This window comes from Coregonus clupeaformis, unplaced genomic scaffold, assembly GCF_020615455.1.
Source record: "Coregonus clupeaformis isolate EN_2021a unplaced genomic scaffold, ASM2061545v1 scaf0060, whole genome shotgun sequence".
Classification (NCBI taxonomy): domain Eukaryota; kingdom Metazoa; phylum Chordata; class Actinopteri; order Salmoniformes; family Salmonidae; genus Coregonus; species Coregonus clupeaformis.
Genome location: NW_025533515.1, coordinates 526,897 through 553,252, shown reverse-complemented (window position 1 = coordinate 553,252; position 26,356 = coordinate 526,897). Strand labels below are relative to the sequence as shown.

Here is a 26,356-nt window from a genome sequence, read left to right as displayed (position 1 = left end):
ACATTCTACTAGATCAGCTAACCTCGCCATTCAGAGGACACTAATGAAACAACAGGTAAAATATGTTCTACTAGATCAGCTAACCTCGTCATTCAGAGGACACTAATGAAACAACAGGTAAAACACATTCTACTAGATCAGCTAACCTCGCCATTCAGAGGACACTAATGAAACAACAGGTAAAACACATTCTACTAGATCAGCTAACCTCGCCATTCAGAGGACACTAATGAAACAACAGGTAAAATATGTTCTACTAGATCAGCTAACCTCGTCATTCAGAGGACACTAATGAAACAACAGGTAAAATATGTTCTACTAGATCAGCTAACCTCGTCATTCAGAGGACACTAATGAAACAACAGGTAAAACACATTCTACTAGATCAGCTAACCTCGCCATTCAGAGGACACTAATGAAACAACAGGTAAAATATGTTCTACTAGATCAGCTAACCTCGTCATTCAGAGGACACTAATGAAACAACAGGTAAAATATGTTCTACTAGATCAGCTAACCTCGTCATTCAGAGGACACTAATGAAACAACAGGTAAAATATGTTCTACTAGATCAGCTAACCTCGTCATTCAGAGGACACTAATGAAACAACAGGTAAAACATGTTCTACTAGATCAGCTAACCTCGTCATTCAGAGGACACTAATGAAACAACAGGTCAAATATGTTCTACTAGATCAGCTAACCTCGTCATTCAGAGGACACTAATGAAACAACAGGTAAAACATATTCTACTAGATCAGCTAACCTCGCCATTCAGAGGACACTAATGAAACAACAGGTAAAATATGTTCTACTAGATCAGCTAACCTCGCCATTCAGAGGACACTAATGAAACAACAGGTAAAACACATTCTACTAGATCAGCTAACCTCGCCATTCAGAGGACACTAATGAAACAACAGGTAAAACACATTCTACTAGATCAGCTAACCTCGCCATTCAGAGGACACTAATGAAACAACAGGTAAAATATGTTCTACTAGATCAGCTAACCTCGCCATTCAGAGGACACTAATGAAACAACAGGTAAAACACATTCTACTAGATCAGCTAACCTCGCCATTCAGAGGACACTAATGAAACAACAGGTAAAACACATTCTACTAGATCAGCTAACCTCGCCATTCAGAGGACACTAATGAAACAACAGGTAAAATATGTTCTACTAGATCAGCTAACCTCGTCATTCAGAGGACACTAATGAAACAACAGGTAAAATATGTTCTACTAGATCAGCTAACCTCGCCATTCAGAGGACACTAATGAAACAACAGGTAAAACACATTCTACTAGATCAGCTAACCTCGCCATTCAGAGGACACTAATGAAACAACAGGTAAAACACGTTCTACTAGATCAGCTAACCTCGCCATTCAGAGGACACTAATGAAACAACAGGTAAAACACATTCTACTAGATCAGCTAACCTCGCCATTCAGAGGACACTAATGAAACAACAGGTCAAATATGTTCTACTAGATCAGCTAACCTCGTCATTCAGAGGACACTAATGAAACAACAGGTAAAACACATTCTACTAGATCAGCTAACCTCGCCATTCAGAGGACACTAATGAAACAACAGGTAAAACACATTCTACTAGATCAGCTAACCTCGCCATTCAGAGGACACTAATGAAACAACAGGTAAAATATGTTCTACTAGATCAGCTAACCTCGTCATTCAGAGGACACTAATGAAACAACAGGTAAAACACATTCTACTAGATCAGCTAACCTCGCCATTCAGAGGACACTAATGAAACAACAGGTAAAATATGTTCTACTAGATCAGCTAACCTCGTCATTCAGAGGACACTAATGAAACAACAGGTAAAATATGTTCTACTAGATCAGCTAACCTCGTCATTCAGAGGACACTAATGAAACAACAGGTCAAATATGTTCTACTAGATCAGCTAACCTCGTCATTCAGAGGACACTAATGAAACAACAGGTAAAACACATTCTACTAGATCAGCTAACCTCGCCATTCAGAGGACACTAATGAAACAACAGGTAAAATATGTTCTACTAGATCAGCTAACCTCGCCATTCAGAGGACACTAATGAAACAACAGGTAAAATATGTTCTACTAGATCAGCTAACCTCGTCATTCAGAGGACACTAATGAAACAACAGGTAAAACATATTCTACTAGATCAGCTAACCTCGTCATTCAGAGGACACTAATGAAACAACAGGTAAAACACATTCTACTCGATCAGCTAACCTCGCCATTCAGAGGACACTAATGAAACAACAGGTAAAATATGTTCTACTAGATCAGCTAACCTCGCCATTCAGAGGACACTAATGAAACAACAGGTAAAATATGTTCTACTAGATCAGCTAACCTCGCCATTCATAGGACACTAATGAAACAACAGGTAAAATATGTTCTACTAGATCAGCTAACCTCGTCATTCAGAGGACACTAATGAAACAACAGGTAAAACACATTCTACTAGATCAGCTAACCTCGCCATTCAGAGGACACTAATGAAACAACAGGTAAAACATGTTCTACTAGATCAGCTAACCTCGCCATTCAGAGGACACTAATGAAACAACAGGTAAAATATGTTCTACTAGATCAGCTAACCTCGTCATTCAGAGGACACTAATGAAACAACAGGTCAAATACGTTCTACTAGATCAGCTAACCTCGTCATTCAGAGGACACTAATGAAACAACAGGTAAAACACATTCTACTAGATCAGCTAACCTCGCCATTCAGAGGACACTAATGAAACAACAGGTAAAACACGTTCTACTAGATCAGCTAACCTCGCCATTCAGAGGACACTAATGAAACAACAGGTAAAATATGTTCTACTAGATCAGCTAACCTCGTCATTCAGAGGACACTAATGAAACAACAGGTAAAATATATTCTACTAGATCAGCTAACCTCGTCATTCAGAGGACACTAATGAAACAACAGGTAAAACACATTCTACTAGATCAGCTAACCTCGCCATTCAGAGGACACTAATGAAACAACAGGTAAAATATGTTCTACTAGATCAGCTAACCTCGCCATTCAGAGGACACTAATGAAACAACAGGTAAAATATGTTCTACTAGATCAGCTAACCTCGTCATTCAGAGGACACTAATGAAACAACAGGTAAAATATGTTCTACTAGATCAGCTAACCTCGTCATTCAGAGGACACTAATGAAACAACAGGTAAAACACATTCTACTAGATCAGCTAACCTCGCCATTCAGAGGACACTAATGAAACAACAGGTAAAATATGTTCTACTAGATCAGCTAACCTCGTCATTCAGAGGACACTAATGAAACAACAGGTAAAATATGTTCTACTAGATCAGCTAACCTCGCCATTCAGAGGACACTAATGAAACAACAGGTAAAACACATTCTACTAGATCAGCTAACCTCGCCATTCAGAGGACACTAATGAAACAACAGGTAAAACACATTCTACTAGATCAGCTAACCTCGCCATTCAGAGGACACTAATGAAACAACAGGTCAAACATGTTCTACTAGATCAGCTAACCTCGTCATTCAGAGGACACTAATGAAACAACAGGTAAAACACATTCTACTAGATCAGCTAACCTCGCCATTCAGAGGACACTAATGAAACAACAGGTAAAATATGTTCTACTAGATCAGCTAACCTCGCCATTCAGAGGACACTAATGAAACAACAGGTAAAATATGTTCTACTAGATCAGCTAACCTCGTCATTCATAGGACACTAATGAAACAACAGGTAAAATATGTTCTACTAGATCAGCTAACCTCGTCATTCAGAGGACACTAATGAAACAACAGGTAAAACACATTCTACTAGATCAGCTAACCTCGCCATTCAGAGGACACTAATGAAACAACAGGTAAAATATGTTCTACTAGATCAGCTAACCTCGTCATTCAGAGGACACTAATGAAACAACAGGTAAAACATATTCTACTAGATCAGCTAACCTCGCCATTCAGAGGACACTAATGAAACAACAGGTAAAACACTTCTACTAGATCAGCTAACCTCGTCATTCAGAGGACACTAATGAAACAACAGGTAAAACACATTCTACTAGATCAGCTAACCTCGCCATTCAGAGGACACTAATGAAACAACAGGTCAAATATGTTCTACTAGATCAGCTAACCTCGTCATTCAGAGGACACTAATGAAACAACAGGTAAAACACATTCTACTAGATCAGCTAACCTCGCCATTCAGAGGACACTAATGAAACAACAGGTAAAACACATTCTACTAGATCAGCTAACCTCGCCATTCAGAGGACACTAATGAAACAACAGGTAAAATATGTTCTACTAGATCAGCTAACCTCGTCATTCAGAGGACACTAATGAAACAACAGGTAAAACACATTCTACTAGATCAGCTAACCTCGTCATTCAGAGGACACTAATGAAACAACAGGTAAAATATGTTCTACTAGATCAGCTAACCTCGTCATTCAGAGGACACTAATGAAACAACAGGTAAAATATGTTCTACTAGATCAGCTAACCTCGTCATTCAGAGGACACTAATGAAACAACAGGTCAAATATGTTCTACTAGATCAGCTAACCTCGTCATTCAGAGGACACTAATGAAACAACAGGTAAAACACATTCTACTAGATCAGCTAACCTCGCCATTCAGAGGACACTAATGAAACAACAGGTAAAATATGTTCTACTAGATCAGCTAACCTCGCCATTCAGAGGACACTAATGAAACAACAGGTAAAATATGTTCTACTAGATCAGCTAACCTCGCCATTCAGAGGACACTAATGAAACAACAGGTAAAACACATTCTACTAGATCAGCTAACCTCGTCATTCAGAGGACACTAATGAAACAACAGGTAAAACACATTCTACTAGATCAGCTAACCTCGCCATTCAGAGGACACTAATGAAACAACAGGTAAAACACTTTCTACTAGATCAGCTAACCTCGCCATTCAGAGGACACTAATGAAACAACAGGTAAAACATATTCTACTAGATCAGCTAACCTCGCCATTCAGAGGACACTAATGAAACAACAGGTCAAATATGTTCTACTAGATCAGCTAACCTCGTCATTCAGAGGACACTAATGAAACAACAGGTAAAACACATTCTACTAGATCAGCTAACCTCGCCATTCAGAGGACACTAATGAAACAACAGGTAAAACACATTCTACTAGATCAGCTAACCTCGCCATTCAGAGGACACTAATGAAACAACAGGTAAAATATGTTCTACTAGATCAGCTAACCTCGCCATTCAGAGGACACTAATGAAACAACAGGTAAAACATATTCTACTAGATCAGCTAACCTCGCCATTCAGAGGACACTAATGAAACAACAGGTAAAACACATTCTACTAGATCAGCTAACCTCGCCATTCAGAGGACACTAATGAAACAACAGGTAAAATATGTTCTACTAGATCAGCTAACCTCGCCATTCAGAGGACACTAATGAAACAACAGGTAAAATATGTTCTACTAGATCAGCTAACCTCGTCATTCAGAGGACACTAATGAAACAACAGGTAAAATATGTTCTACTAGATCAGCTAACCTCGTCATTCAGAGGACACTAATGAAACAACAGGTAAAACACATTCTACTAGATCAGCTAACCTCGTCATTCAGAGGACACTAATGAAACAACAGGTAAAACACATTCTACTAGATCAGCTAACCTCGCCATTCAGAGGACACTAATGAAACAACAGGTAAAATATGTTCTACTAGATCAGCTAACCTCGCCATTCAGAGGACACTAATGAAACAACAGGTAAAATATGTTCTACTAGATCAGCTAACCTCGCCATTCAGAGGACACTAATGAAACAACAGGTAAAATATGTTCTACTAGATCAGCTAACCTCGTCATTCAGAGGACACTAATGAAACAACAGGTAAAACACATTCTACTAGATCAGCTAACCTCGCCATTCAGAGGACACTAATGAAACAACAGGTAAAATATGTTCTACTAGATCAGCTAACCTCGTCATTCAGAGGACACTAATGAAACAACAGGTAAAATATGTTCTACTAGATCAGCTAACCTCGCCATTCAGAGGACACTAATGAAACAACAGGTAAAACACTTTCTACTAGATCAGCTAACCTCGCCATTCAGAGGACACTAATGAAACAACAGGTAAAACATGTTCTACTAGATCAGCTAACCTCGCCATTCAGAGGACACTAATGAAACAACAGGTCAAATATGTTCTACTAGATCAGCTAACCTCGTCATTCAGAGGACACTAATGAAACAACAGGTAAAATATGTTCTACTAGATCAGCTAACCTCGTCATTCAGAGGACACTAATGAAACAACAGGTAAAACACATTCTACTAGATCAGCTAACCTCGCCATTCAGAGGACACTAATGAAACAACAGGTCAAATATGTTCTACTAGATCAGCTAACCTCGCCATTCAGAGGACACTAATGAAACAACAGGTAAAATATGTTCTACTAGATCAGCTAACCTCGCCATTCAGAGGACACTAATGAAACAACAGGTAAAACACATTCTACTAGATCAGCTAACCTCGTCATTCAGAGGACACTAATGAAACAACAGGTAAAATATGTTCTACTAGATCAGCTAACCTCGCCATTCAGAGGACACTAATGAAACAACAGGTAAAACACATTCTACTAGATCAGCTAACCTCGCCATTCAGAGGACACTAATGAAACAACAGGTAAAACACATTCTACTAGATCAGCTAACCTCGCCATTCAGAGGACACTAATGAAACAACAGGTAAAATATGTTCTACTAGATCAGCTAACCTCGCCATTCAGAGGACACTAATGAAACAACAGGTAAAACACATTCTACTAGATCAGCTAACCTCGCCATTCATAGGACACTAATGAAACAACAGGTAAAACACATTCTACTAGATCAGCTAACCTCGCCATTCAGAGGACACTAATGAAACAACAGGTAAAATATGTTCTACTAGATCAGCTAACCTCGTCATTCAGAGGACACTAATGAAACAACAGGTAAAATATGTTCTACTAGATCAGCTAACCTCGCCATTCAGAGGACACTAATGAAACAACAGGTAAAACACATTCTACTAGATCAGCTAACCTCGCCATTCAGAGGACACTAATGAAACAACAGGTAAAACACTTTCTACTAGATCAGCTAACCTCGCCATTCAGAGGACACTAATGAAACAACAGGTAAAACACATTCTACTAGATCAGCTAACCTCGCCATTCAGAGGACACTAATGAAACAACAGGTCAAATATGTTCTACTAGATCAGCTAACCTCGTCATTCAGAGGACACTAATGAAACAACAGGTAAAACACATTCTACTAGATCAGCTAACCTCGCCATTCAGAGGACACTAATGAAACAACAGGTAAAACACATTCTACTAGATCAGCTAACCTCGCCATTCAGAGGACACTAATGAAACAACAGGTAAAATATGTTCTACTAGATCAGCTAACCTCGTCATTCAGAGGACACTAATGAAACAACAGGTAAAACACATTCTACTAGATCAGCTAACCTCGTCATTCAGAGGACACTAATGAAACAACAGGTAAAATATGTTCTACTAGATCAGCTAACCTCGTCATTCAGAGGACACTAATGAAACAACAGGTAAAATATGTTCTACTAGATCAGCTAACCTCTTCATTCAGAGGACACTAATGAAACAACAGGTAAAACACATTCTACTAGATCAGCTAACCTCGCCATTCAGAGGACACTAATGAAACAACAGGTAAAACACATTCTACTAGATCAGCTAACCTCGCCATTCAGAGGACACTAATGAAACAACAGGTCAAATATGTTCTACTAGATCAGCTAACCTCGTCATTCAGAGGACACTAATGAAACAACAGGTCAAATATGTTCTACTAGATCAGCTAACCTCGTCATTCAGAGGACACTAATGAAACAACAGGTAAAACACATTCTACTAGATCAGCTAACCTCGTCATTCAGAGGACACTAATGAAACAACAGGTAAAATATGTTCTACTAGATCAGCTAACCTCGTCATTCAGAGGACACTAATGAAACAACAGGTCAAATATGTTCTACTAGATCAGCTAACCTCGTCATTCAGAGGACACTAATGAAACAACAGGTAAAACACATTCTACTAGATCAGCTAACCTCGTCATTCAGAGGACACTAATGAAACAACAGGTAAAATATTTTCTACTAGATCAGCTAACCTCGTCATTCAGAAGACACTAATGAAACAACAGGTAAAACACATTCTACTAGATCAGCTAACCTCGCCATTCAGAGGACACTAATGAAACAACAGGTCAAATATGTTCTACTAGATCAGCTAACCTCGCCCTTCAGAGGACACTAATGAAACAACAGGTAAAACACATTCTACTAGATCAGCTAACCTCGCCATTCAGAGGACACTAATGAAACAACAGGTAAAATATGTTCTACTAGATCAGCTAACCTCGTCATTCAGAGGACACTAATGAAACAACAGGTAAAACATGTTCTACTAGATCAGCTAACCTCGTCATTCAGAGGACACTAATGAAACAACAGGTCAAATATGTTCTACTAGATCAGCTAACCTCGCCATTCAGAGGACACTAATGAAACAACAGGTAAAATATGTTCTACTAGATCAGCTAACCTCGCCATTCAGAGGACACTAATGAAACAACAGGTAAAACACATTCTACTAGATCAGCTAACCTCGTCATTCAGAGGACACTAATGAAACAACAGGTAAAATATGTTCTACTAGATCAGCTAACCTCGCCATTCAGAGGACACTAATGAAACAACAGGTAAAACACATTCTACTAGATCAGCTAACCTCGCCATTCAGAGGACACTAATGAAACAACAGGTAAAACACATTCTACTAGATCAGCTAACCTCGCCATTCAGAGGACACTAATGAAACAACAGGTAAAATATGTTCTACTAGATCAGCTAACCTCGCCATTCAGAGGACACTAATGAAACAACAGGTAAAACACATTCTACTAGATCAGCTAACCTCGCCATTCATAGGACACTAATGAAACAACAGGTAAAACACATTCTACTAGATCAGCTAACCTCGCCATTCAGAGGACACTAATGAAACAACAGGTAAAATATGTTCTACTAGATCAGCTAACCTCGTCATTCAGAGGACACTAATGAAACAACAGGTAAAATATGTTCTACTAGATCAGCTAACCTCGTCATTCAGAGGACACTAATGAAACAACAGGTAAAACACATTCTACTAGATCAGCTAACCTCGCCATTCAGAGGACACTAATGAAACAACAGGTAAAACACTTTCTACTAGATCAGCTAACCTCGCCATTCAGAGGACACTAATGAAACAACAGGTAAAACACATTCTACTAGATCAGCTAACCTCGCCATTCAGAGGACACTAATGAAACAACAGGTCAAATATGTTCTACTAGATCAGCTAACCTCGTCATTCAGAGGACACTAATGAAACAACAGGTAAAACACATTCTACTAGATCAGCTAACCTCGCCATTCAGAGGACACTAATGAAACAACAGGTAAAACACATTCTACTAGATCAGCTAACCTCGCCATTCAGAGGACACTAATGAAACAACAGGTAAAATATGTTCTACTAGATCAGCTAACCTCGTCATTCAGAGGACACTAATGAAACAACAGGTAAAACACATTCTACTAGATCAGCTAACCTCGTCATTCAGAGGACACTAATGAAACAACAGGTAAAATATGTTCTACTAGATCAGCTAACCTCGTCATTCAGAGGACACTAATGAAACAACAGGTAAAATATGTTCTACTAGATCAGCTAACCTCGTCATTCAGAGGACACTAATGAAACAACAGGTCAAATATGTTCTACTAGATCAGCTAACCTCGTCATTCAGAGGACACTAATGAAACAACAGGTAAAACACATTCTACTAGATCAGCTAACCTCGCCATTCAGAGGACACTAATGAAACAACAGGTAAAATATGTTCTACTAGATCAGCTAACCTCGCCATTCAGAGGACACTAATGAAACAACAGGTAAAACACATTCTACTAGATCAGCTAACCTCGCCATTCAGAGGACACTAATGAAACAACAGGTAAAACACATTCTACTAGATCAGCTAACCTCGCCATTCAGAGGACACTAATGAAACAACAGGTAAAATATGTTCTACTAGATCAGCTAACCTCGCCATTCAGAGGACACTAATGAAACAACAGGTAAAACACATTCTACTAGATCAGCTAACCTCGCCATTCATAGGACACTAATGAAACAACAGGTAAAACACATTCTACTAGATCAGCTAACCTCGCCATTCAGAGGACACTAATGAAACAACAGGTAAAATATGTTCTACTAGATCAGCTAACCTCGTCATTCAGAGGACACTAATGAAACAACAGGTAAAATATGTTCTACTAGATCAGCTAACCTCGCCATTCAGAGGACACTAATGAAACAACAGGTAAAACACATTCTACTAGATCAGCTAACCTCGCCATTCAGAGGACACTAATGAAACAACAGGTAAAACACTTTCTACTAGATCAGCTAACCTCGCCATTCAGAGGACACTAATGAAACAACAGGTAAAACACATTCTACTAGATCAGCTAACCTCGCCATTCAGAGGACACTAATGAAACAACAGGTAAAATATGTTCTACTAGATCAGCTAACCTCGTCATTCAGAGGACACTAATGAAACAACAGGTAAAACACATTCTACTAGATCAGCTAACCTCGCCATTCAGAGGACACTAATGAAACAACAGGTAAAACATATTCTACTAGATCAGCTAACCTCGCCATTCAGAGGACACTAATGAAACAACAGGTAAAATATGTTCTACTAGATCAGCTAACCTCGTCATTCAGAGGACACTAATGAAACAACAGGTAAAACACATTCTACTAGATCAGCTAACCTCGTCATTCAGAGGACACTAATGAAACAACAGGTAAAATATGTTCTACTAGATCAGCTAACCTCGTCATTCAGAGGACACTAATGAAACAACAGGTAAAATATGTTCTACTAGATCAGCTAACCTCGTCATTCAGAGGACACTAATGAAACAACAGGTCAAATATGTTCTACTAGATCAGCTAACCTCGTCATTCAGAGGACACTAATGAAACAACAGGTAAAACACATTCTACTAGATCAGCTAACCTCGCCATTCAGAGGACACTAATGAAACAACAGGTAAAATATGTTCTACTAGATCAGCTAACCTCGCCATTCAGAGGACACTAATGAAACAACAGGTAAAATATGTTCTACTAGATCAGCTAACCTCGTCATTCAGAGGACACTAATGAAACAACAGGTAAAACACATTCTACTAGATCAGCTAACCTCGTCATTCAGAGGACACTAATGAAACAACAGGTAAAACACATTCTACTCGATCAGCTAACCTCGCCATTCAGAGGACACTAATGAAACAACAGATAAAATATGTTCTACTAGATCAGCTAACCTCGCCATTCAGAGGACACTAATGAAACAACAGGTAAAATATGTTCTACTAGATCAGCTAACCTCGCCATTCATAGGACACTAATGAAACAACAGGTAAAATATGTTCTACTAGATCAGCTAACCTCGTCATTCAGAGGACACTAATGAAACAACAGGTAAAACACATTCTACTAGATCAGCTAACCTCGCCATTCAGAGGACACTAATGAAACAACAGGTAAAACACTTTCTACTAGATCAGCTAACCTCGCCATTCAGAGGACACTAATGAAACAACAGGTAAAACACATTCTACTAGATCAGCTAACCTCGCCATTCAGAGGACACTAATGAAACAACAGGTCAAATATGTTCTACTAGATCAGCTAACCTCGTCATTCAGAGGACACTAATGAAACAACAGGTAAAACACATTCTACTAGATCAGCTAACCTCGCCATTCAGAGGACACTAATGAAACAACAGGTAAAATATGTTCTACTAGATCAGCTAACCTCGTCATTCAGAGGACACTAATGAAACAACAGGTAAAATATGTTCTACTAGATCAGCTAACCTCGTCATTCAGAGGACACTAATGAAACAACAGGTCAAATATGTTCTACTAGATCAGCTAACCTCGTCATTCAGAGGACACTAATGAAACAACAGGTAAAACACATTCTACTAGATCAGCTAACCTCGCCATTCAGAGGACACTAATGAAACAACAGGTAAAACACATTCTACTAGATCAGCTAACCTCGTCATTCAGAGGACACTAATGAAACAACAGGTAAAATATGTTCTACTAGATCAGCTAACCTCGTCATTCAGAGGACACTAATGAAACAACAGGTAAAATACGTTCTACTAGATCAGCTAACCTCGTCATTCAGAGGACACTAATGAAACAACAGGTCAAATATGTTCTACTAGATCAGCTAACCTCGTCATTCAGAGGACACTAATGAAACAACAGGTAAAACACATTCTACTAGATCAGCTAACCTCGCCATTCAGAGGACACTAATGAAACAACAGGTAAAATATGTTCTACTAGATCAGCTAACCTCGCCATTCAGAGGACACTAATGAAACAACAGGTAAAATATGTTCTACTAGATCAGCTAACCTCGTCATTCAGAGGACACTAATGAAACAACAGGTCAAATATGTTCTACTAGATCAGCTAACCTCGTCATTCAGAGGACACTAATGAAACAACAGGTAAAACACATTCTACTAGATCAGCTAACCTCGCCATTCAGAGGACACTAATGAAACAACAGGTAAAATATGTTCTACTAGATCAGCTAACCTCGCCATTCAGAGGACACTAATGAAACAACAGGTAAAATATGTTCTACTAGATCAGCTAACCTCGTCATTCAGAGGACACTAATGAAACAACAGGTAAAACACATTCTACTAGATCAGCTAACCTCGTCATTCAGAGGACACTAATGAAACAACAGGTAAAACACATTCTACTCGATCAGCTAACCTCGCCATTCAGAGGACACTAATGAAACAACAGGTAAAATATGTTCTACTAGATCAGCTAACCTCGCCATTCAGAGGACACTAATGAAACAACAGGTAAAATATGTTCTACTAGATCAGCTAACCTCGCCATTCAGAGGACACTAATGAAACAACAGGTAAAACATGTTCTACTAGATCAGCTAACCTCGTCATTCAGAGGACACTAATGAAACAACAGGTAAAACACATTCTACTCGATCAGCTAACCTCGCCATTCAGAGGACACTAATGAAACAACAGGTAAAATATGTTCTACTAGATCAGCTAACCTCGCCATTCAGAGGACACTAATGAAACAACAGGTAAAATATGTTCTACTAGATCAGCTAACCTCGCCATTCAGAGGACACTAATGAAACAACAGGTAAAATATGTTCTACTAGATCAGCTAACCTCGTCATTCAGAGGACACTAATGAAACAACAGGTAAAACACATTCTACTAGATCAGCTAACCTCGCCATTCAGAGGACACTAATGAAACAACAGGTAAAATATGTTCTACTAGATCAGCTAACCTCGTCATTCAGAGGACACTAATGAAACAACAGGTAAAATATGTTCTACTAGATCAGCTAACCTCGCCATTCAGAGGACACTAATGAAACAACAGGTAAAATATGTTCTACTAGATCAGCTAACCTCGTCATTCAGAGGACACTAATGAAACAACAGGTAAAATATGTTCTACTAGATCAGCTAACCTCGTCATTCAGAGGACACTAATGACATTAAATACCTTCTTCATTCTATTGGAATACAAAGGTAGTATTTGTATCTATTGTGACAGGTGTGCTTGTACCTGAGAGCAGTCCTGTACTGAGGCAAGTGGACGGAGTCCAGTGCCAGCTGGAAGGTATGCTCTGCTACGTCCTTCGCCTGGAAATATACACAAGTTTCCGTCAGTAACGAAACATTCATCCTCATCCAACGGCTACTGTATACCATGTATAGCTAATTACAGTAAACAATGTATAGCTAGTTACAGCAAAAGTGCGTAGCTAGTTACAGCAAAAGTGCGTAGCTAGTTACAGCAAAGGTGCGTAGCTAGTTACAGCAAAAGTGCGTAGCTAGTTACAGCAAAAGTGCGTAGCTAGTTACAGCAAAAGTGCGTAGCTAGTTACAGCAAAAGTGCGTAGCTAGTTACAGCAAAGGTGCGTAGCTAGTTACAGCAAAAGTGGGTAGCTAGTTACAGCAAAAGTGTGTAGCTAGTTACAGCAAAAGTGCGTAGCTAGTTACAGCAAAAGTGCATAGCTAGTTACAGCATACCATGTATAGCTAGTTACAGCAAATGTACGTAGCTAGTTACATCAAACGTGTATAGCTAGTTACAGCAAACTTGCATAGCTAGTTACAGCAAATGTGCATAGCTAGTTACAGCATATACATGGTACACTGTACCTTCAGGTGGTACAGTCCCTTCAGAAAGTATTCATACCCCTTGACTTATTCCACATTTTGTTGTGTTACAGCCTGAATTCAAAATGGATTAATTGATTTTTTCTCTCTTTATTTATTTTATTTTTTATTGAACCTTTATTTAACTAGGCAAGTCAGTTAAGAACAAATTCTCATTTACAATGACGGCCTACACCGGCCAAACCCGGATGACGCTGGGCCAACTGTGCGCCGCCCTATGGGACTCCCAATCACGGCCGGTTGTGATACAGCCTGGAATCGAACCAGGGGGTCTGTAGTGACGCCTCAAGCACTGAGATGCAGTGCCTTAGACCGCTGCGCCACTCGGGAGCCCAAGTCTCACATGTCTACACACAATATCCCATAATGAGAAAGTGAAAACATGTTTTCAAAAATGTTTGTACATTAATTGAAAATGAGTTATTCACACCCCTGAGTCAATACTTTGTAGAAGCACCCTTGGCAGTGATTACAGCTGGGAGTCTTTCTGGGTAAGTCTCGAAAAGCTTTCCACACCTGGATTGTGCAACATATGCCCATTATTCATTTCAAAATTCTTCAAGCTCTGTCAAATTGGTTGTTGATCATTGCTAGACAACCATGTTCAGGTCATCATAGATTTTCATGTACAATTTTGTCAAAACTGTAACTCGGCCACTCAGGAACATTCCCTGTGTTCTTGGTAAGCAACTCCAGTGGAGATTTGGCCCTGTGTTTTAGGTGAGTTCATCTCCCAGTGTCTGGTGGAAAGCAAACTGAACCAGGTTTTCCTCTAGGATATTGCCTGTGCTAGGCTCTATTCGTAAAAATGTTCTTCTGAAAAACTCCCCAGTCCTTAACGATTACAAGCATACCTATAACATGATGCAGTCACCACTATGCTTGAAAATATGGAGAGCGGTACTCAGTACTGTGTTGTATTGGATTTGCCCCAAACATAACAATTTGATTTCAGGACAAAAAGTTAATTGCTTTGCTATATTTGTTGCAGCATTACTTTAGTGCCTTGTTGCAAACAGGATGCATGTTTTTGAATATTTTTATTCTGTACAGGCTTCCTTCTTTTCACTCTACTAGGTTAGTATTGTGGAGTAACTACAATGTTGTTGATCCATCCTCAGTTTTCTCCCATCACAGCCATTCAACTCTGTAACTGTTTTAAAGTCACCATTGGCCTCATGGTGAAATCCCTGAGCAGTTTCCTTCCTCTCCAGCAACTGAGTTAGGAAGAACGCCTGTATCTTTGTAGTGACTGGGTGTATTGATACACCATCCAAAGGGTAATAATAACTTGCTTAAAGGATGTTGATTGTGGCCTGTGGAATGTTGTCCCACTCCTCTTCAATGGCTGCGCGAAGTTGCTGGATATTGGCTGGAACTGGAACACACTGTCGTACACAACGATCCAGAGCATCCCAAACATGCTCAATGGGTGACAAGTCTGGTGAGTTTGTAGGCCATGGAAGAACTGGGACATTTTCAGCTACCAGGAATTGTATACAGATCTTTGCGACATGGGGCCATGCATTATCATGCTGAAACATGCGGTGATGGTGGCGGATGAATGGAACGACAATGGGCCTCAGGATCTCGTCATGGTATCTCTGTGCGTTCAAATTGCCATCGATAAAATGCAATTGTGTTCGTTGTACCTTATGCCTGCCCATACCATAACCCCACCGCCCCCATGGGACACTCTGTTCACAACGTTGACATCAGCAAACCGCTCGCCCACACAACGCCATACACGCTGTCTGCCATCTGCCCGGTACAGTTGAAACTGGGATTCATCCGTGAAGAGTACACTTCTCCAGTGTGCCAGTTGCCTTCAAAGGTGAGCATTTGCCCTGGAAGTCGGGTTACGACACCGAACTGCAGTCAGGTCAAGACCCTGGTGAGGACGACAAGCAAGCAGATGAGCATCCCGAGATGGTTTTTACAGTTTGTACAGAAATTCTTTGGTAGTGCAAACCCACAGTTTCATCAGCTGTCCCCGAGTGGCTGGTATCCGACGATCCCGCAGGGCAAGAAGCCAGATGTGGAGGTCCTGGGCTGGCATGCTTACACGTGGTCTGCGGTTGTGAGGCTGGTTAAATTCTCTGGCAACAGCTCTGGTGGACATTCCTGCAGTCAGCATGCCAATTGCACACTCCCTCAAAAGATGAGACATCTGTGGCATTGTGTTGTGTGACAAAACTGTACATTATCGAGTGGCCTTTTATTGTCCCCAGCACAAGGTGCACCTGTGTAATGATCATGCTGTTTAATCAGCTTTTTGATATGCCATACCTGTCAGGTGGATGGATTATCTTGGCAAAAGAGAAATGCTCACTAACAGGGATGTAAACTAATTTGTGCACAAAACGTTGGAGGAATAAGCTTTTTGTGCGAATGGAAAATTTCAGGGACCTTTTATTTCAGCTCATGAAACATGGGACCATCACTTTACATGTTGCGTTTATATTTTTGTTCATTGTAGCTATATGGTATACTGTAACTATCTATACACATTTGCAGTAACTAGCTACACACCTGTGCTGTAACTAGCTATACACCTGTGCTGTAACTAGCTATGCATGGTATACAGCAAACATGTGTATAGCTAGTTACAGCAAATGTGTATAGCTAGTTACAGTATACCATGTGTATAGCTAGTTACAGCAAATGTGTATAGCTAGTTACAGTATACCATGTGTATAGCTAGTTACAGCAAATGTGTGTAGCTAGTTACAGTATACCATGTATAGCTAGTTACAGTATACCATGTATAGCTAGTTACAGTATACCATGTGTATAGCTAGTTACAGTATACCATGTGTATAGCTAGTTACAGCAAATGTGTATAGCTAGTTACAGTATACCATGTGTATAGCTAGTTACAGTATACCATGTGTGTAGCTAGTTACAGTATACCATGTATAGCTAGTTACAGTATACCATGTATAGCTAGTTACAGTATACCATGTGTATAGCTAGTTACAGTATACCATGTGTAGCTAGTTACAGTATACCATGTGTATAGCTAGTTACAGTATACCATGTATAGCTAGTTACAGTATACCATGTATAGCTAGTTACAGTATACCATGTGTAGCTAGTTACAGTATACCATGTGTATAGCTAGTTACAGTATACCATGTGTATAGCTAGTTACAGTATACCATGTATAGCTAGTTACAGTATACCATGTGTGTAGCTAGTTACAGTATACCATGTGTGTAGCTAGTTACAGTATACCATGTGTATAGCTAGTTACAGTATACCATGTGTGTAGCTAGTTACAGTATACCATGTGTGTAGCTAGTTACAGTATACCATGTATAGCTAGTTACAGTATACCATGTATAGCTAGTTACAGTATACCATGTGTATAGCTAGTTACAGTATACCATGTGTGTAGCTAGTTACAGTATACCATGTGTGTAGCTAGTTACAGTATACCATGTGTAGCTAGTTACAGTATACCATGTGTGTAGCTAGTTACAGTATACCATGTGTGTAGCTAGTTACAGTATACCATGTGTGTAGCTAGTTACAGTATACCATGTGTATAGCTAGTTACAGTATACCATGTGTGTAGCTAGTTACAGTATACCATGTGTGTAGCTAGTTACAGTATACCATGTGTGTAGCTAGTTACAGTATACCATGTGTGTAGCTAGTTACAGTATACCATGTGTGTAGCTAGTTACAGTATACCATGTGTATAGCTAGTTACAGTATACCATGTGTGTAGCTAGTTACAGTATACCATGTGTGTAGCTAGTTACAGTATACCATGTGTGTAGCTAGTTACAGTATACCATGTGTGTAGCTAGTTACAGTATACCATGTGTGTAGCTAGTTACAGTATACCATGTGTGTAGCTAGTTACAGTATACCATGTGTGTAGCTAGTTACAGTATACCATGTGTATAGCTAGTTACAGTATACCATGTGTATAGCTAGTTACAGTATACCATGTATAGCTAGTTACAGTATACCATGTATAGCTAGTTACAGTATACCATGTGTATAGCTAGTTACAGTATACCATGTATAGCTAGTTACAGTATACCATGTATAGCTAGTTACAGTATACCATGTGTAGCTAGTTACAGTATACCATGTGTATAGCTAGTTACAGTATACCATGTGTATAGCTAGTTACAGCATATGTGTATAGCTAGTTACAGTATACCATGTATAGCTAGTTACAGTATACCATGTATAGCTAGTTACAGTATACCATGTATAGCTAGTTACAGTATACCATGTATAGCTAGTTACAGTATACCATGTACAACTAGTTACAGTATACCATGTATAGCTAGTTACAGTATACCATGTATAGCTAGTTACAGTATACCATGTACAGCTAGTTACAGTATACCATGTGTAGCTAGTTACAGTATACCATGTGTATAGCTAGTTACAGTATACCATGTATAGCTAGTTACAGTATACCATGTATAGCTAGTTACAGTATACCATGTATAGCTAGTTACAGTATACCATGTATAGCTAGTTACAGTATACCATGTATAGCTAGTTACAGTATACCATGTATAGCTAGTTACAGTATACCATGTGTATAGCTAGTTACAGTATACCATGTGTATAGCTAGTTACAGTATACCATGTATAGCTAGTTACAGTATACCATGTATAGCTAGTTACAGTATACCATGTATAGCTAGTTACAGTATACCATGTGTATAGCTAGTTACAGTATACCATGTGTATAGCTAGTTACAGTATACCATGTATAGCTAGTTACAGTATACCATGTGTATAGCTAGTTACAGTATACCATGTATAGCTAGTTACAGTATACCATGTATAGCTAGTTACAGTATACCATGTGTGTAGCTAGTTACAGTATACCATGTGTATAGCTAGTTACAGTATACCATGTGTGTAGCTAGTTACAGTATACCATGTGTGTAGCTAGTTACAGTATACCATGTATAGCTAGTTACAGTATACCATGTGTGTAGCTAGTTACAGTATACCATGTGTGTAGCTAGTTACAGTATACCATGTGTGTAGCTAGTTACAGTATACCATGTATAGCTAGTTACAGTATACCATGTGTGTAGCTAGTTACAGTATACCATGTGTATAGCTAGTTACAGTATACCATGTGTAGCTAGTTACAGTATACCATGTGTGTAGCTAGTTACAGTATACCATGTATAGCTAGTTACAGTATACCATGTGTGTAGCTAGTTACAGTATACCATGTGTGTAGCTAGTTACAGTATACCATGTGTGTAGCTAGTTACAGTATACCATGTGTATAGCTAGTTACAGTATACCATGTGTAGCTAGTTACAGTATACCATGTGTGTAGCTAGTTACAGTATACCATGTATAGCTAGTTACAGTATACCATGTGTGTAGCTAGTTACAGTATACCATGTGTGTAGCTAGTTACAGTATACCATGTGTGTAGCTAGTTACAGTATACCATGTATAGCTAGTTACAGTATACCATGTGTGTAGCTAGTTACAGTATACCATGTGTATAGCTAGTTACAGTATACCATGTGTATAGCTAGTTACAGTATACCATGTATAGCTAGTTACAGTATACCATGTATAGCTAGTTACAGTATACCATGTGTGTAGCTAGTTACAGTATACCATGTGTATAGCTAGTTACAGTATACCATGTGTATAGCTAGTTACAGTATACCATGTGTATAGCTAGTTACAGTATACCATGTGTGTAGCTAGTTACAGTATACCATGTGTGTAGCTAGTTACAGTATACCATGTGTGTAGCTAGTTACAGTATACCATGTGTGTAGCTAGTTACAGTATACCATGTGTGTAGCTAGTTACAGTATACCATGTGTGTAGCTAGTTACAGTATACCATGTGTGTAGCTAGTTACAGTATACCATGTGTGTAGCTAGTTACAGTATACCATGTGTGTAGCTAGTTACAGTATACCATGTGTATAGCTAGTTACAGTATACCATGTGTGTAGCTAGTTACAGTATACCATGTATAGCTAGTTACAGTATACCATGTATAGCTAGTTACAGTATACCATGTGTATAGCTAGTTACAGTATACCATGTATAGCTAGTTACAGTATACCATGTGTGTAGCTAGTTACAGTATACCATGTGTGTAGCTAGTTACAGCATATGTGTATAGCTAGTTACAGTATACCATGTATAGCTAGTTACAGTATACCATGTGTGTAGCTAGTTACAGTATACCATGTATAGCTAGTTACAGTATACCATGTGTATAGCTAGTTACAGTATACCATGTGTATAGCTAGTTACAGTATACCATGTATAGCTAGTTACAGTATACCATGTATAGCTAGTTACAGTATACCATGTGTATAGCTAGTTACAGTATACCATGTGTATAGCTAGTTACAGTATACCATGTATAGCTAGTTACAGTATACCATGTATAGCTAGTTACAGTATACCATGTGTATAGCTAGTTACAGTATACCATGTGTGTAGCTAGTTACAGTATACCATGTGTGTAGCTAGTTACAGTATACCATGTGTATAGCTAGTTACAGCAAAATGTGTATAGCTAGTTTATGTATACCATGTACAGCTAGTTACAGTATACCATGTGTGTAGCTAGTTACAGTATACCATGTGTGTAGCTAGTTACAGTATACCATGTGTGTAGCTAGTTACAGTATACCATGTGTGTAGCTAGTTACAGTATACCATGTATAGCTAGTTACAGTATACCATGTGTACAGCTAGTTACAGTATACCATGTGTATAGCTAGTTACAGTATACCATGTGTGTAGCTAGTTACAGTATACCATGTGTGTAGCTAGTTACAGTATACCATGTATAGCTAGTTACAGTATACCATGTGTGTAGCTAGTTACAGTATACCATGTGTACAGCTAGTTACAGTGTACCATGTGTGTAGCTAGTTACAGTATACCATGTGTGTAGCTAGTTACAGTATACCATGTGTGTAGCTAGTTACAGTATACCATGTGTGTAGCTAGTTACAGTATACCATGTGTATAGCTAGTTACAGTATACCATGTGTGTAGCTAGTTACAGTATACCATGTGTGTAGCTAGTTACAGTATACCATGTGTATAGCTAGTTACAGTATACCATGTGTGTAGCTAGTTACAGTATACCATGTGTGTAGCTAGTTACAGTATACCATGTGTATAGCTAGTTACAGTATACCATGTGTGTAGCTAGTTACAGTATACCATGTGTGTAGCTAGTTACAGTATACCATGTGTATAGCTAGTTACAGTATACCATGTGTGTAGCTAGTTACAGTATACCATGTGTGTAGCTAGTTACAGTATACCATGTGTGTAGCTAGTTACAGTATACCATGTATAGCTAGTTACAGTATACCATGTGTGTAGCTAGTTACAGTGTACCATGTGTGTAGCTAGTTACAGTATACCATGTGTATAGCTAGTTACAGTGTACCATGTGTACAGCTAGTTACAGTGTACCATGTGTGTAGCTAGTTACAGTATACCATGTGTGTAGCTAGTTACAGTATACCATGTGTGTAGCTAGTTACAGTATACCATGTGTGTAGCTAGTTACAGTATACCATGTGTGTAGCTAGTTACAGTATACCATGTGTGTAGCTAGTTACAGTATACCATGTACAGCTAGTTACAGTATACCATGTGTAGCTAGTTACAGTATACCATGTGTATAGCTAGTTACAGTATACCATGTGTGTAGCTAGTTACAGTATACCATGTGTATAGCTAGTTACAGTATACCATGTGTATAGCTAGTTACAGTATACCATGTGTGTAGCTAGTTACAGTATACCATGTGTAGCTAGTTACAGTATACCATGTGTATAGCTAGTTACAGTATACCATGTGTATAGCTAGTTACAGTATACCATGTGTATAGCTAGTTACAGTATACCATGTGTGTAGCTAGTTACAGTATACCATGTGTATAGCTAGTTACATTATACCATGTATAGCTAGTTACAGTATACCATGTGTGTAGCTAGTTACAGTATACCATGTGTATAGCTAGTTACAGTATACCATGTGTGTAGCTAGTTACAGTATACCATGTGTGTAGCTAGTTACAGTATACCATGTGTAGCTAGTTACAGTATACCATGTGTATAGCTAGTTACAGTATACCATGTATAGCTAGTTACAGTATACCATGTATAGCTAGTTACAGTATACCATGTATAGCTAGTTACAGTATACCATGTGTATAGCTAGTTACAGTATACCATGTGTAGCTAGTTACAGTATACCATGTGTATAGCTAGTTACAGTATACCATGTATAGCTAGTTACAGTATACCATGTGTGTAGCTAGTTACAGTATACCATGTACAGCTAGTTACAGTATACCATGTGTGTAGCTAGTTACAGTATACCATGTGTAGCTAGTTACAGTATACCATGTGTATAGCTAGTTACAGTATACCATGTGTGTAGCTAGTTACAGTATACCATGTATAGCTAGTTACAGTATACCATGTGTATAGCTAGTTACAGTATACCATGTGTATAGCTAGTTACAGTATACCATGTACAGCTAGTTACAGTATACCATGTACAGCTAGTTACAGTATACCATGTGTGTAGCTAGTTACAGTATACCATGTATAGCTAGTTACAGTATACCATGTGTATAGCTAGTTACAGTATACCATGTGTATAGCTAGTTACAGTATACCATGTGTGTAGCTAGTTACAGTATACCATGTGTATAGCTAGTTACAGTATACCATGTGTATAGCTAGTTACAGTATACCATGTGTGTAGCTAGTTACAGTATACCATGTATAGCTAGTTACAGTATACCATGTGTGTAGCTAGTTACAGTATACCATGTGTAGCTAGTTACAGTATACCATGTGTATAGCTAGTTACAGTATACCATGTGTAGCTAGTTACAGTATACCATGTGTATAGCTAGTTACAGTATACCATGTGTGTAGCTAGTTACAGTATACAATGTGTGTAGCTAGTTACAGTATACCATGTGTAGCTAGTTACAGTATACCATGTGTGTAGCTAGTTACAGTATACCATGTGTATAGCTAGTTACAGTATACCATGTATAGCTAGTTACAGTATACCATGTGTGTAGCTAGTTACAGTATACCATGTGTATAGCTAGTTACAGTGTACCATGTGTATAGCTAGTTACAGTATACCATGTATAGCTAGTTACAGTATACCATGTATAGCTAGTTACAGTATACCATGTGTGTAGCTAGTTACAGTATACCATGTGTATAGCTAGTTACAGTGTACCATGTGTGTAGCTCGTTACAGTATACCATGTGTATAGCTAGTTACAGTATACCATGTATAGCTAGTTACAGTATACCATGTGTATAGCTAGTTACAGTATACCATGTGTGTAGCTAGTTACAGTATACCATGTGTATAGCTAGTTACAGTGTACCATGTGTGTAGCTAGTTACAGTATACCATGTGTGTATCTAGTTACAGTATACCATGTGTGTAGCTAGTTACAGTATACATAGCTAGTTGGAGATGTCATTCAGAAAGGACTAGTGTATCACCTTAGTAGCACTAGTGGTGTTGGAGTAGCATTTGATTCCTGCCAGGACCGACTGGACGACTGCTGCATAGATCTGAGACAGGAGACTGGAAGAGATACATTTAACACAGTACATACACTACATGGCCAGAAGTACACCTGTACGTTGAACATCTCATCTCCCTTTTGGCCATCTTAATGTAAATAATATTCTGGCAATATCTTCTAGAACAGGGGTTCCCAAACTTTTTTCACTCAGGTCCACCTTCCAGCATTGGGGAACATACCTCAAATCAAATCAAATGTTATTGGTCACATACACGTGTTTAGCAGATGTTAATGCGGGTGTAGCGAAATGCTTGTGCTTCTAGCTCCGACAGTGCAGTAATATCTAACAAGTAATATCTAACAATTTCACAACATATACCCAATACACACAAATCTAGTAAGGAATTAAGAATATATAAATATATGGAAGAGCAATGTCAGAGCGGCGTAGACGAAGATACAGTAGAATAGTATAGAATACAGTATATACATATGAGATGAGTGATGCAAGATATATAAACATGATTTAAAAGTGACTAGTGTTCCATTTATTAACGTGGCTAGTGATTTCTAGTCTATGTCTATAGGCAGCAGCCTCTAATGTGCTAGTGATAGCTATTTAACAGTCTGATGGCCTTGAGATAGAAGCTGTTTTTCAGTCTCTAGGTCCAAGCATTGATGCACCTGTACTGACCTCACCTTCTGGATGATAGCGGGGTGAACAGGCAGTGGCTCGGGTGGTTGTTGTCCTTGATTATGTTTTTGGCCTTCCTGTGACATCAGGTGCTATAGATGTCCTGGGGGGCAGGTAGTTTGCTCCCGGTAATGCGTTGGGCAGACCGCACCACCTTCTGGAGAGCCCTGACGTTGTGGGCTGTGCAGTCGCCGTACCAGGCGGTGATACAGCCCGACAGGATGCTCTCAATTTTGCATCTGTAAAAGTTTGTGAGGGTTTTAGGTGCCAAGCCAAATTTCTTCAGCCTCCTGAGGTTGAAGAGGCACTGTTTCGCATTCTTCACCAGAACTGTCTGCGCAGGGGTACCATTTCAGTTTGTCAGTGATGTGTACGCAGAGAAACTTGAAGCTTTCCACCTTCTCCACTGCGGTCCTGTCGATGTGGATAGGGGGTGCACCCTCTGCTGTTTCCTGAAGTCCACGATCATCTCCTTTGTTTTGTTGACATTGAGTGAGAGGTTATTTTCCTGGCACCACACTCCCAGAGTCCTCACCTCCTCCCTGTAGGCGGTCTCGTCACTGTTAGTAATCAAGCCTACTACTGTTGTGTCGTCTGTTGGGGCGGTAAGCAAATTGAAGTGGGTCTAGGGTGACAGGTAAGGTAGAGGTGATATGATCCTTGACTAGTCTCTCAAAGCACTTCATGATGACAGAAGTGCTACGGGGAGATAGTCATTTAGTTCAGTTACCTTTGCTTTCTTGGGTACAGGAACAATGGTGGCCATCTTGAAGCATGTGGGAACAGCAGAATGGGATAGGGAGAGATTGAATACGTCCGTAAACACACCAGCAAGCTGGTCTGCGGCTAGGGATGCCATCTTGGCCGGCAGCCTTGCGAGGGTTAACATGCTTAAATGTCTTACTCAGGTCGTCCCCGGAGAAGGAGAGCCCATAGTCCTTGGGAGCGGGTCGCGTCAGTGGCACTGTGTTATCCTCAAAGCGGGCAAAGAAGGTGTTTAGCTTGTCCGGAAGCAAGACGTCGGTGTCCGCGACGTGGCTGGTTTTCCTATTGTAGTCTGTGATTGTCTGTAAACCCTGCCACATACGTCTCGTGTCTGAGCCGTTGAATTGCGACTCCACTTATACTGACGTTTTGCCTGTTTGATTGCCTTGCGGAGAGAATAACTAGACTGTTTGTATTCTGCCATATCCCAGTCACCTTAACATGGTTAAATGCGGTGGTTCGCGTTTTCAGTTTTGCACGAATGCTGCCATCTATCCACGGTTTCTGGTTAGGGTAGGTTTTAATAGTCACAGTGGGTTCAACATCTCCTATACACTTCCTGATAAACTCAGTCACCGTTTCAGTATATTTGTCTATATTATTCACAGAAGCTACCCAGAACATATCCCAGTCCACATGATCATAACAACCTTGAAACGTGGATTCCGATTGGTCAGACCAGCGTTAAATAGTCCTTAGCACGGGTACTTCCTGTTTGAGTTTCTGCCTATAGGAATGGAGGAGCAAAATTGAGTCGTGGTCAGATTTGCCAACAGGAGGGCGGGGGAAGGCCTTGTACAGTGGCTTGCGAAAGTATTCACCCCCCC

The 26,356-nt window shown here is 39.4% G+C and overlaps 1 protein-coding gene across 2 annotated transcripts in view; it reads right to left on the bottom strand.

Annotated features, from left to right (window-relative positions):
* Nucleotides 1–26,356, bottom strand: part of dnaaf9 (dynein axonemal assembly factor 9) — a 207,122-nt gene that overhangs the window by 107,597 nt on the left and 73,169 nt on the right. For both annotated transcript variants that reach the window (XM_045212884.1, XM_045212886.1), the window contains exons 12-13: nt 24,045–24,129; nt 13,884–13,960 (exon numbers count right to left, since the gene is read on the bottom strand). In XM_045212884.1, the coding sequence (XP_045068819.1) occupies nt 13,884–13,960; nt 24,045–24,129 (162 nt within the window). The remainder of the gene's footprint in view (nt 1–13,883; nt 13,961–24,044; nt 24,130–26,356) is intronic.